We start from the raw sequence: 12789 nt of genomic DNA, 5'->3' as shown, positions 1-12789 counted from the left end.
GAAACAAGCGAACATATTCGCAACTCCACCAGATGCGGCGCCGGTTTTCGGCGGCACTGAAAATCAATTTTCCTGTCTTTAACTACGCAACAACAATATGATGGTAAGAAATCTAGTGGAGATAGGCATGCTTGATAAATGGATTGCGTACACAGCGCCAAAGACTGTTATACTGGCGAGGAACATTTTCAGTACGATGATGCTCCATGTATCAATCATGGTGCGACTGGTTCAAAACGACCCTTTTGAAGCTTCGAAAATTTGAATGGACAGATGGCGACTGCCATGACAACCGAGACCGACCAGCCAATCACCTTCCGAAGTTTGGTCGTCTGTATGCTAGTATCTGTTTGTGTCCGGCTAGCAGGCAGGGAAGGCAATGGCGCTATAGTTCGTCTGATCCTACGATGGACTAAAGGCCAAAGCCACGGGCCGCCAGGTCCACTCACGTTCCACGCTAAACTATGACACGCGTAGCATTGATTAGGTTTGGACGAATAATGCTCCGAATCCAAAAACGCTGCGTCATTTTTATAGCTTTGACACTGCAAGGAGCCAGCACTTAGTGGCTTTCTTTGCAATGTAAAAAATGTTGAGTCACTCATGGCTCGATCCGAACCACTGTCCGCCCATCCCCATCAGTGATCCGAGACGCGGGCACCGATACGTTCATCGAAGCGAAATACCACGCATTGTCTAAGTGGCTCGTGATTGGATCTGGCGGTTCGTAGCTTCTGCCTTTAGTCCATCGTAGGGTGAGACGAAGTATAGCTATTTTCCCAGGATCCAGTAATTTCGTTCACATCTACCAGTGCAAACATTTTACTTCTGATGCGCACGACCACATCACTGAAAGACAGACGCAGCCTTATGGCTAGTTTCCACCCGTGTCCAACATTTCGGTAACTGGTGAAATTCCATAGTAAACGTCGTGTTTCATTATGACGAAATTCTCTTTCTCTTTGCCCAGCGCACAACTCGTAGGGGTATTCCTCTACTAGATGCACCCACAAGCCCCCAAAAGTATCAGGAATTCTCCCACTTTAGTTCGATATGCACAATTTTAAAAAGACTGCAATAAACTTAAAAAAAAAAAAAAAAAAAAACACGTCATGTGCACTGCTTCATTAGACTGCTAGGTTTGAATAACTCACTTCGGAAGAGACGATTTTCTGACAGCAGTTATTGCTAAGATGAATCTCAATCAAGAAGAAACGTCTAACTAAGAAGTCGAGGATCCAAGCACCATTCACATAAAAAGCCTTATTAAAAAGGGGAAAAAATGCAGGTACTACAACTGTACACTGTTCGATGATATTCTGGGTAACACAGGTTGAAAACTGTCCCCTTCTTAAATTTCCAGATTTAAGTAAAGCATGAAAAACGTAGGTACGAAGGGGAAAAAAGCTTTACTACATCCTCCAGAAGTTCCAGTGAAGGCGCCATCAAATTCACCACAAAAGAGTTCGTCGGCTGGCTTGAAGTACATCGTGGCATGCCAGAGCACCTCCATCATTCCAATTTCAAGAGAGCTTGTCGTTCATTTTCTGCCAACATACCGAAGAAACGTTTTGGAGACGGGCACGGCTCCGGTTTGTACTCCCCCATGACGGCGAAGCCGTACACGTGGGGACTCAGCACAAAAGGCGCGGCCATGTATTCTTCGGCGAGTTCCAGCTGAGCGAAGCCCGCCTTGGCCAAGACGTCCCCCGTCCTTCTGGTCAGGTGGCAGCCACAAAAGACATGCGACCAGAGCGGATCCAGCAGCCGCTGCACGGTGAAGCTCCAGCTCCCCTCCGGTTGTGCCACGTGCTCAAGAAACACGAGTCTGCCTCCCTGGAAGAGGCCACAGATATGTTTGGAAGTCGTCATTGGGGCGGGCCCGCCATGGGATATAAAATGCAATAGGCCTAAAACTATTACATCATCCTGGTTTAAATTTAAATTTTACATAGCGCGTGGGCGCCGAAATCATCCAGTCATTTACACAGGTATAAAAAAAATGATAGGACTATGGTCACAGACAAGGTGAAAACGGCGAGGCGGAAGCTTCAGTTGTCCTGCCTCCAGCGCAAGATTTCTGTATACCTTCGATATGCTTCGGAGTCGCGCGCAGTCAAAGCACGGCGGAAGGCATGGAGCACGTGCTGGAGGCCGGGCGTTCGAAAGACACGCCTCGTTGTTTGCACTCTCTCCGCGACTATAGTTCGCATGCAAGTCATAAACTATACTAAAAACTTGCATGGAGCTTGGGATGATGCGACTCAAATATCAGATTTAGCTCGCATTTTTGTTGTATATCCGACTTACTCACCAGTTATGTCGACGCACGAAAACAATTGATGTTAAAAAGTCACGCGATTAGACATTACACTACAGTATGAGCTGGTTTAAGTAGAGCTAGGACAAGGAGCGCTCGCGTTATCACAGTATATAAGATAAAACTATTTTATAGAAACATTCGTACACAGCACTTTCGTCCTGAAATGTGAAAAGTACACACATACTGGAAGGAACATATGTGACGTCAACCATTTCGTCGTTTACCCTGAGACTGGGTTTTTTTTTTTTTGAAGAGCAGAAGTAACAGAAGGGAGACTTTTTTTCTTTTACTTCTGCTCTTCAAAAAAAAAAAACCCAGTCTCAGGGTAAACGACGAAATGGTTGACTTCCACCAGCTAGCCTGTACTTTGACTCTTTTCTCGTATATGTGACGTATTGATGTCACGGCTTGCACCTTTGTCAAGATTTTTTTTTTGTATTTAATCTGGCGCTTACAGCTTTATCGAGCTACAGAAAAAGTAGAAAAACCGAAAAATTCGTTTACAAGTTATTTATATAAAAATATTAATTACAAGTTCCAAGATTAAATTTTTTTTAGGGGGAGGGGGGAGGCTTAATTTAGATCATGACTGAAATCTCAACTTGAACTTTCAGGTGATATTGAAATAGTAATATTAATCACCTGGGCCGGCTTTCTGGGGCATTTCCGAAGGGAGGACTGAGCGCGCACGACTTTGATAAGCTTTCAAGCAGGCACTCCCTTTGACTGCCTCAGAAAGTTGCTCCGAGATTGCTAGCAAGACTCTCGAAGGTCATGTTACATGAAAGAAAGCACTGCCCGAGAAAGCGCACAAGCCCTTTGGCAGGGTTTTCCTTCACACTCTTAGCTACCCACAAAAGTGTCTCGTTCCCATAGGTCCTTTGGCACTCGGGCACGCTCTCTTTTTCTCGGAGTGTCTGCTCTGAGCTTGACGGACTCTGGCTCGAACGCCGCGCAAGACATCTTTCCGATTTAACGCGTTCATAAATCTTATTGCCGCCGTTGAGTTACGAAACTAGGGACGTATAAGCAACACGCGTAGCGCAAGTGCCAAGTTCTACATGAAGTAATGCACCCAAAAAATGGCTTAAAAAAAGTCTCCCTTAGATAAGCATGAAAAACCGGGCTGCCATTAGCCGCATATCGAGGAGCCATCTGGTGGCGCCGCTCATAACCAAGGCGAGGACTTTATCTGGCAGCTGCAACGCGCGTGATGTCCACCTTACACTGGGGCTAAGACGCTCCTTCTAGGCACCTTTTCCAAAAGGGCGCAGCCATCTTGAATTTTGTCACTTCTGGTATGCGGTAAAACATCGTTTCTATCTCTCCACGCGGCTGGAGAGATTAAAAAGAAAAAACCGTGGCTGTCAAAGATTCTTGTTTCGCCTCACCTACATTTTCTCGCATATTTCCGGTTGAAATGTTTGATTCTCTTTGTCCCGCATATCAGAACCGGAAACGACATGAGAACGATCCTAAACGGAAAACGTCTATAGACCCCTTTCATAACAACCGCCACCAGGCGGTGCTCCAGTTTTGACATCCCAGAGAACTTCCGGTTTACCAAAAAGAATGAGCAGTGGCCACCTTTAAGAAGCCCTGCAACGGCTTTTCGACTGTTTCTTTTATTTGCACCGAATCTGAGTGCACTGAACGTAGCAACTTAATGAAACTTTTTTTTCTCGAATTTCGCTTTATTTTAAAAGTTATAGGTAAATTAAAATTACAAAAACAAGCAAAAAATAACCTTCTTCATAATGTCCTTGGTCCTGGCTTGAGTGGCCGTGAACTAGAGGAAGGGTAATGAGCTCAACGGGCGCTCACGGCTGCCACATTCCGTGTCGACGGCTCGAGAGGGCGCGACTAAAGCATGCGCTGGATAGGCTGGATGAAGCTGGCGGCCAGGGCGGCTCGCATTGCATTTGCTGCGCGATTAAACACTAATTCGGCATGAGAATTCATTGGCCACAAACGACAGCGAACACGGGGTAAAGATCAGTTCAGAATGGGAGCCACTTCGCGCTGCCATACCGCCAAACGGCCAAACTGCAAGCAGAACCTGCTCGCCGAAGGCCTTTGGAACGCTCGGAACCGGCCGGATCTTCGAGCCCATATGACCGCAGCGCTGCCGCGTACATCCGGGACCTTTCTACGCTCGCCGCTCGTCAGTGCCTGATCCCACTACCTTTTTCAAGTATGCGCCGCCTTTTCCACCGCTTCGTGGAGGATATGTGGACGGGTCATTTTTTTGTTTCCGTACTTTATAAAACTGCATTTGTTTCTTTTCCGATTTAAAATACTGAACAAAAACTACTTTCATAAATAACTGAAACGGTTCGCGCCACTTATATTTTGTATTTCGACTAAAAAAGCTTTTAGCGGCTCTGACCAGTAGTAAGGCTAGGACCAAAAACGTCATGATGTCACATATCGCGCGCTTTCGGCACCGCGGGTCGCCCCGTAGGTGGAGGAGGTTGCCGCTTCGTCCGGTTAAAATATGACTCGCCGATATTTAGTTACTCTCCGTGCTCGCTGGCTTGCCCGAATCCCAAGCTATGTGGAAACCGCAAAAAAAGGTAGACGCTTAAATTGGGTTGCAGGGTCCCTTTAACACCGCTGCTTGAAATGTAGATGAAACGTTTAACCACCAATTCTACAGGAGAACGCCAAAAGAACGTATAGAGTGCGAGATCTGTTAAAATATTTGGAGTATTCTTGCAAACCAACTTGCCTCCTACAAGATGTAATATTGTTCAGCCGAAGGCCCCCGTTAAATCTCTTTGTTGTCCGTGTAAAATTTATGCTTTCGAACACTGGTGACAGAAGCGAGCTCAACAGGCTGCGAAGACTGTGCGAGCGGAAGTCGCTTTGGACGCAAGCGGCAGTTCATGTTTGTAAACAAAAGGGTCTATTGGGCGACGTGCGCGATCGAAAGCGTCGCTGTGGTCCGCTTTCCACGACTGGCCGAATACTGACTATGACGTAAGGGAAGGACTTATCATCGATGGAAATAAAAGGAATGTAAGAACTTGAATTTTGACGGTGTTGGCAGTGTTGCTTTGAGAGCGCAATGATTTCAAGCTCTCACCATGCTATTAACGAACACCATCGAACTTGTTGTTCGCAAGGTAACGACGTCACGAGAGGGAACCATAGGAGGGCGCCACCAAAACGTCTCGCCGCTAATACCCCGTTGGCGCTTAAGCTGCGACTAGAAGCTCCGCCTATAGCGTGAGCTTTCTGCCCATGCTAACGCAAGTGTGAACGCGCTGGCACATGCACCAAAGCACTGGGAAAGCCTGCGAGCTCGCGCTGAAGGTGGAGCTTCTAGTCTCAGTTAGGGTGCCTTCATGTGCGCTTTGCTTAGGGTGGTGGCATCTCGCCATTTTGTCACACACTTTTATTTTTATGTTTTGTTCAGAAGCGCGTGAAAGAGCGTGTCCCTGCACGCGCTTGTGGCGTTGACTGTGCTATGGCGACATTTTGTTTTCGTCGATTTCTTTGTATTTTTCCCGTGAGCACGTGCTGTCGGCATCTGGTACTACAAAGGGTGGCATCACCCTAAACGGAAACACATTGAGGCACCCTAGTCTCAGTGAGTCGCTTACAGGATAAGCGACAGGACGTCTCTTTCAGGTGTCCAAATTCCGCCATACATTGGTTGCGCGTGCACGCTCGAGACTCGAGAGACATCGAAGAGTGACCAAAGGTTGGAAGCACGCGCTGGAGTCGGGCACCCGAAGGACCTCCATGTCGTTCTCAATCTGTCAGTGGCAATAGCAAGTCAGCCCTAATTTCTTGAGAACGTTAAGAAGCAATCACAAAACCGCCATACCGTACCTTTACCAGCACCCTCTTGCACTCGGCGAGGACCCTGTCCACGTCCGTCGTTGAGCAAAGGATGTAGGTAAGGAGGACGGCGTCCACGGAAGCGTCCGGAACGTCCGGCATGCACTCGCCGCACCTAGTAATCCAGCGCTCCAGTTTCACGTTGGAATTCTTTCTGAGGTTGACCTGAAAGGACTCTTCGAGCTCTTGCTGGTGTTCCACGTTGGAGTACCTGACCGGCCGCGTGATGTGCTCGAAGTTGACGCCGAAGCCAGCGCCGATCTCCAAGACACTGATAGAGTCCTCTTCCTTGAGCGCATCGTCTTGGGACACGAGGTCGTTCAGCTGGGAGACCGCTCGCCGACGGATGTCGTTGAATCGGTCTCGACACAGGTGGTTGAGTACGGGGAGAAAGAAGCGGGCAAAATACGCCGAGCGTAACTCCTGGCTGAGTTTCAACGGCACCAAGAGCAGAAGCCCGAGAGCCAGAGACGCGTACAGGAACAAGTTCGCTGCGAAGTTCGTGAGCAGGCCCATGGTTCTGCCACGGAATGTTGCTGTTTCCAGAAAGACGGCCGGCAGAAAACTCGATTTTCGATCGCATGTATCTTTATATCAATAAGAAAACGACTTATCTGTGCCCATGGCCACGACGCATGCGCTGCTGGATACATTGACTGATATATGGTAGTTACGATGACTGTGTAATTCGATAATTAAACATCGCGGGGTAGCAGCATGCTCGCTTTCTTACCCCGATAAAACGACTAGCCGTAAAATGCACAAAAAAAAAAAAAAGAAGAAGAAAGAAGAAACTGCCTAGAGCGTTGTGGATGCTTTCATTTTTTGCACACACTTTGCCCGCTGTCATCAGGCTCCAGAACTAACTGTGCACGCCGAACACTCGACAAGTGAATGCTATCGCGACAACGAAAAATAAAGGGCCACTGCTTGATTGTCGCTGCGGGGCTCTTCATTATCACACACTTAGCAGATTCTGCAATGCTGCTTGGTTTGGCGCTATCTAGCAACTAAAGCGAGACACATCGTGTATGCCTGGAAGTTGCGGCTGCGTTGTTCGAAGGTTCAAACGTGAACTGTTACTTTGGTGGCATTGCTTAACCTAGTGTCTGAATCGGGAAATACTGAGTAGGTCAGGAAGCCGTGGGCGTAACGGATTTTATTTCGCACACATCATATTCAACGTTCATTGAATAAAAGAGCTATTATTTCGGACATATAATATTCAACGTTTCTTGAATAAAAGAGCTAAATTCGAGCTTTCCGGTGATATCGAGGTAATTAAAATATTATAAATGGGTCAGACGTGGGTCATTCCGTGCCAAAAGAGACGCGGCAAATATTCCATGTCTGGGATATGTACGAATAAATTAATTTGGATAAGAAAGCCTCTAACTCATAAAAAAGTATCTTTGTGTGAAAAATAAATTTTATTTCTGCTGATATATCATGCTTCGAATTTCTGCAATTCGCATAAAACTCATGTAATAATATAATAAAACATTGCGAAAAAAAAAACGGTAAGGATAACGACGGCGTTATTCTTACTTTCATGCATACGTATCCTCTTTACGTTAGGTAATGATGGCGCCTTAATTTTACTCTACTTCTGCCCAGGTAACTGCCGAAGAACGCAGGCCTGCATCGTCTGCTTCCTGACTTTTGGAATGTATACCCCGCGTCGGCCTCGCCTGTCGTATGTCGAGATATAAAAACAATACAGGCCAAATTGTGCGTCACCGATGCAAAATGATAACAGTGACGCCGCTTTCCCATTGAACGTAAATGCATTTTGATTGAACTAATGTGCATTCTAGTTCATTCGTGCATCCACCAAGGACGCGCTGCCGAGATAGTGGCGACGTCATGCAAACGACTACGTTACTCTCCTAAGCGTCATTGTGGGCAGGGCTTGTGGCAATGTTTACACGCGCAATATTGAAATTGGGAGTAGTAAAACCGCGGAAACCGATCGATGAATACCTAAGAAGCTATTACCTTTTCGCAAAATATATTTATTGGTCAAGACTCTGATACTAATCGGCGTCAATACTGCAATGGCAACATGAGCCATGAAACCGTTATTAAAATTTTAATCAACGATTTGTTTAATGAATCGACTTACCATGACGGCTTTTACCTCATCTAATGTCTGCCGAGCCTGGCACTAAGATGGCGAAGACGACACCCGTGTAACTCCCCCCTCTTATCAAACACACTTCCTCTAAAATTACTAGTAATTTGAGATTTGCTGGCCTCTGTGTATTCTGGAGTTTAACAGCACATGAACGGAACCTCAGAGGTGTGAGGCGTCCGCCACAAAGAGTTAAATGCTTTTTCCCCTATTACACTGCTTTTTGTAGCACTACATATTCTATCAAAATACATTTAAGTTCAATAGAGAAGCGACATCACCGTTATCATTTCATATCGGTGAAGAGCTATCTTGTCTGAATTGTTTTTATATCTGAACCGACGTAAGACGATGCCGGCGCGCCCAGTACGCATTCCAAAACTCGGGAAACAGACGATGCAGGCCTGCGTTCGTCGGCAGTTATACCTGGGCAGAAGTAGAGTAAAATTTCGACGCATGGAAGTCAGGATAACATCTGCATCAAGTGAATAAAACGTGTTTTCAGGAGAGCGGGGAAGACCTTGCGGCGGCGTCTGTCTCAGACCGTTGACGCCTCGCTGGCGAACGCCGGCGTGCGTCGCCCACGAGGCGGGCGCCTGGAGGCACAGGCCGGACAGACTCTTCTTTCAAAGAAGCATTTTCTCAGAAACAACATAAAGTACTGATATAATTTTCTGATATGTCAAACAGATGGGATAGATTGAACTTTTGGCTATTTCGAAAGTTGCGGGCACCGCTGCCCAGAATGCTTTTTCTGGCTCTCAATATGGCCGTTTCTGCATAAATTTGCGAATTCGTCATTCAATTAAAAGGCAACACCCAAAACTTTGAAAATTTAATAGAAGTAAATATATTCCCCGTTTTAAGAGAGGAAAGAAAAAAAAATAGTTTTGTACCTAACACCCAACTCAAAGCTGACTAAAAATAACAATAAATCGACATTTTGGTCCATGTGGGACCAAAATGGCGCCTTTCAATGTTTGTATTTTAGCTTAAGATATTATTAACTATTTAGGCGCCCGCATAAAGATTTCTGGTACGCAACTGTTCTTTTTTTTTTTTTTTTTTTTTTTTACAGTGGTTTTCTTAACATAGGTTTTATGCAAATTCCAGAAATTTAGAGCGTAATAACAGGAGAAACAAAATTTATTAAAGAACATTTTGTTGTGGGTTTAGAGGCTTTTTTTAGCCAATTTAGTTTTTTATTTCATATCTCAGACATGAAAAAATCACTGCGTCTCCTTTGGCATGAAATGACCCACGTAAGAACTTGCCAAATGTAGCCAAAAGATAATTAAAAAAAAAAAAATACCCCACAAAGTTTGACACTTTTAAATATTTTTTTAATTTTGTTTTTGTTCTAAGTTTTATTAGAAATAATAATACGTATTTCGAAAGTTTCACAAAAGTGTCCTAGTGAATTAGATTGAGAAGTGACAAAGTAACGAGTGGTGCGAACATGCACTACCCACCAAGTGGGAACACAAAAGTCAGTTTTCGAAATACGCGAATCCGAAAACGACAAATTAATCAAGCTTTCCATTCGAGTTCTCTTTCATTTGGAAAGTCTCCCAAAACATATATATATTTTTAGTAAAAATTAAAAATTCGATTCCTTAGTCATGCCTTAACTGAGATGAAAACGCACATATACAAGTTCTTAAATGACCTTGTATGTTCTCATATGTTTATCGGACACATTAATATATTTGTTTTACTCAGACATGTACAAATTACTCAAAAAAGAAAGTTAAGTTACTGATTATCAACGCCAAAAGTAATTAAAGTAGAGTAGAAATTACGCATTTGTAATAGTAATTGAGTAAACTACTAACTACCGGAAAAAGTAGCGAGTTACTTTTGAAGTTACTTTCGAAGTTACTTTTTATATTTTGGTGGTAGCAAAATGAAAAGCAGTTATGATCCATGAAAAACCCTGCGAGCTTAAAATAAATGCAGCTCATTTTAATGGCTTGTGTTTTCACAAAAATAGTTAATTCGCTCGCAGTAGCAATTGACTTTCGAAGTTCTTATCGGAGAGTTTTTTCCTTTTCCTCCTAAAGACGTTCCAGCCAAGCTAAAAAGACGTTCCACCGCGGCGCTGGATAGAAAGAAACAGGCTGTGCAGAGTCGGGTGCGCGAGTGTCGGCATCTTGGGTGTCCATGACGAAGCATGGGAGGTTCGCCCCGGCCCCCTAGAGGTTCTTTTATAACAAACTCTCCTCCTTTTTTCTTCAGGATGATGAGATTGTTACGTCTGGCCCCTCTTTATTCCCACGACGTTCGGAGAATACGCTGAGCGAGTGTACCTGACCATCAAGGGTTCAAGTCTTGCGCCGCGACGATGAGATCATCTGGACGACTGTGCGTCTCGTTGCAGTGCTATGCTCCGCGACAAATCTTCTTGGCAATGCAGTGGAAGGTACTACAGGCCCGCGTCCCCTCTCCCATTTTGAGTGTTCGCGGGCTCTCCTCCTCTCCCCGGAAATGGGGGAGGAGGAGAGCCTGCGTAAACTTAAAATGGGAGAGGGGACGCGGGCCTGTACCTTCCACTGCATTGCCAAGAAGATTTGTCGCGGAGTATACACCAACTCATGTTTACAAACGAACCGGAGCGCCCCTAGCGGACGCCACTGGCGCCGCGCATGCGCGGTGGATGGTGGGCAAGAAGCCCGCCGTCGCCCATAAACAAACCATTGAATTGCGTTGTTGTCGGCGTCGGTGGGAGTCCCTGTGCTCTTTTTCGCGTTGGAATTGTTGATTCTACGTCCTCCTAACAATGTCTGACTACTTGAGCGGCTTCAGCAAAACTATTGAGGCAAAACTTTGCGTGAATAATGTGACGTGCGGCGATTCATTTCACGTGGACGCCGCAGAATGGGCGCTAAAGCCTGACTCTCACGATGAGATTCTGCTCGCTATTTTCAGTCGCGACGTCGCTCGAACTGCAAAAGCGTGGACTGTAGCTGAGATGGTGGACGTCGATACTGAAAACCGCACGTAGAATCGGGCATTACAAGTCGGTGATGGCCACTGGTAACAATGATCAACAACTTCTTGTATCTGTTTACACTTAGCCGACTTACCCCAACCAACCTTCAAAAGTGTTTTGAGGCCTGCACTTAGTTCTTATCGCAATTACCGGGTCAACATTTGGCTTACGGGCCGCTGTCGTTTGAACGAACGGTCGACAAAAAGCAGTTAAGTTTGAAAGAGCAGACGACAGTTCGAACGCACGCGCAATGGAGTACCGGCAAGAAGCACCGCGTCCCGCGTGAACAAACCATTCGAATGTCACGTTGTCGGCGTCTGTGTGAGTCTGCATACTCTTTCTCGTGTTGGAGTTGTCGACTCTACATCCTCATCGCAATGTCTTACCACTTCAATCGCCTGAGCGAAATTATCAAGGCTCGTTACGCCGCTAAACTTTCCGTAAATAATTTGACGTGCGGCGATTCATTCGCATGAACGCTGCAGAATGGACGCCAAAACCATGATGAGATTCTTGTAGCTATTTACGGTCGCGACGTCGCTCGTGCTGCAAAAGTGTAAAAGGTAGCGGCGATGATCGACGTCGATACTGAAAATCGGAAGCGGGAACAGACCAAGCGTAACAAGTAGGTGATGGCCACCGGTACCAATAATTAACATCTTGTATCTACTGTTTACACCGAGGCTACTTAAGCCTTTTGAGGCCTGCAATTACTTCTTATTGCTATCACCGGGTCAAAGTTTGGTCTACGGGCCACTTTTGTTTGAACGAGCAGACGACAAAAAGCAGACAACTTTGAAAGAGCAGACGAAAGTTCGAACGATCAGGCGGCCATGTGAATTTGAAGACGCACTGAATCCGTGGGTGGTCTGGACAACTTGGGGGTTTTCTCTCGGTCATGTTGGAACAAAGCAAATACATCTGGCGACCACAGATTGTGGCCCGCACACGCAATCGTAGTTCGACAGCGTCTGGTTTGCCCTTTTCACGGCTGCTATCCACGTTCTCGGACGAATGGAGGGTGCAAAAACACATGAGAACTGATCTTCAAACCTTCCCAGGCTCTCTTGGTAAAACCCCATCGCAGCATTTTGACGAGAAGGCAGGTTTTTTGTCTCGTTTCTTCCAAAGGAATACAGGAATGCATGTCTGGCACGGCGACTTCTGCCCACCGCCCCAGACCGGAAGTGCGTCCGGCGCGCCACCACCGCGGCATGACGTAGGAGAGTTGAGTTGGTGTATAGTGCTACGCTACTGAAAAAATAATTTTTTTGGCTTAACAGAATATGAAACGAAGTATACTTCGTCGCTGACGCTGGGTCCAACAAAACGATCTCCCAAGGATGATTCGCAATCCTCGCCGGCGACTACAGTATCCTGACGGGACGTACCTGACACGTCTCACAGGTAAAACGTTTTCAACAAAGAGGAGGTCTCCCAGGCGTGGAAGGTCAGAAGGAAGCGAAGGATTACGTAAACAAGCATCGGCGC

General features: G+C 45.9%; 1 protein-coding gene across 1 annotated transcript; it reads right to left on the bottom strand.

The window, feature by feature from the left end:
* Positions 1 to 1390: 1390 nt before the first annotated feature.
* Positions 1391 to 6761, bottom strand: LOC121836367 (methyltransferase-like protein 7B). Its single transcript, XM_042291264.1, has 2 exons — positions 6164 to 6761; positions 1391 to 1836 (listed from the first exon to the last, which is right to left on the bottom strand). The coding sequence occupies exons 1-2, from the start codon at positions 6686 to 6688 to the stop codon at positions 1513 to 1515; spliced, it is 849 nt and encodes a 282-aa protein (XP_042147198.1). The 5' UTR covers positions 6689 to 6761; the 3' UTR covers positions 1391 to 1512.
* Positions 6762 to 12789: the final 6028 nt, after the last annotated feature.

The sequence above is a fragment of the Ixodes scapularis genome, unplaced genomic scaffold (genome assembly GCF_016920785.2).
Source record: "Ixodes scapularis isolate PalLabHiFi unplaced genomic scaffold, ASM1692078v2 PGA_scaffold2__306_contigs__length_199485367, whole genome shotgun sequence".
Lineage (NCBI taxonomy): Eukaryota > Metazoa > Arthropoda > Arachnida > Ixodida > Ixodidae > Ixodes > Ixodes scapularis.
Note: the sequence above shows the minus strand (reverse complement) of the source record. Positions and strands in the feature narration are given on the sequence as shown.

What these genes read in the sequence shown, in the direction of transcription:
- LOC121836367 (XM_042291264.1), bottom strand. Translation starts at nt 6,688, where the DNA reads ATGGGCCTGCTCACGAACTTCGCAGCGAACTTGTTCCTGTACGCGTCT. An exon ending in GCAAGAGGGTGCTGGTAAAG is followed by an intron (nt 1,837 to 6,163) that starts GTACGGTATGGC and finishes GGCCTCTTCCAG; the next exon opens with GGAGGCAGACTCGTGTTTCT.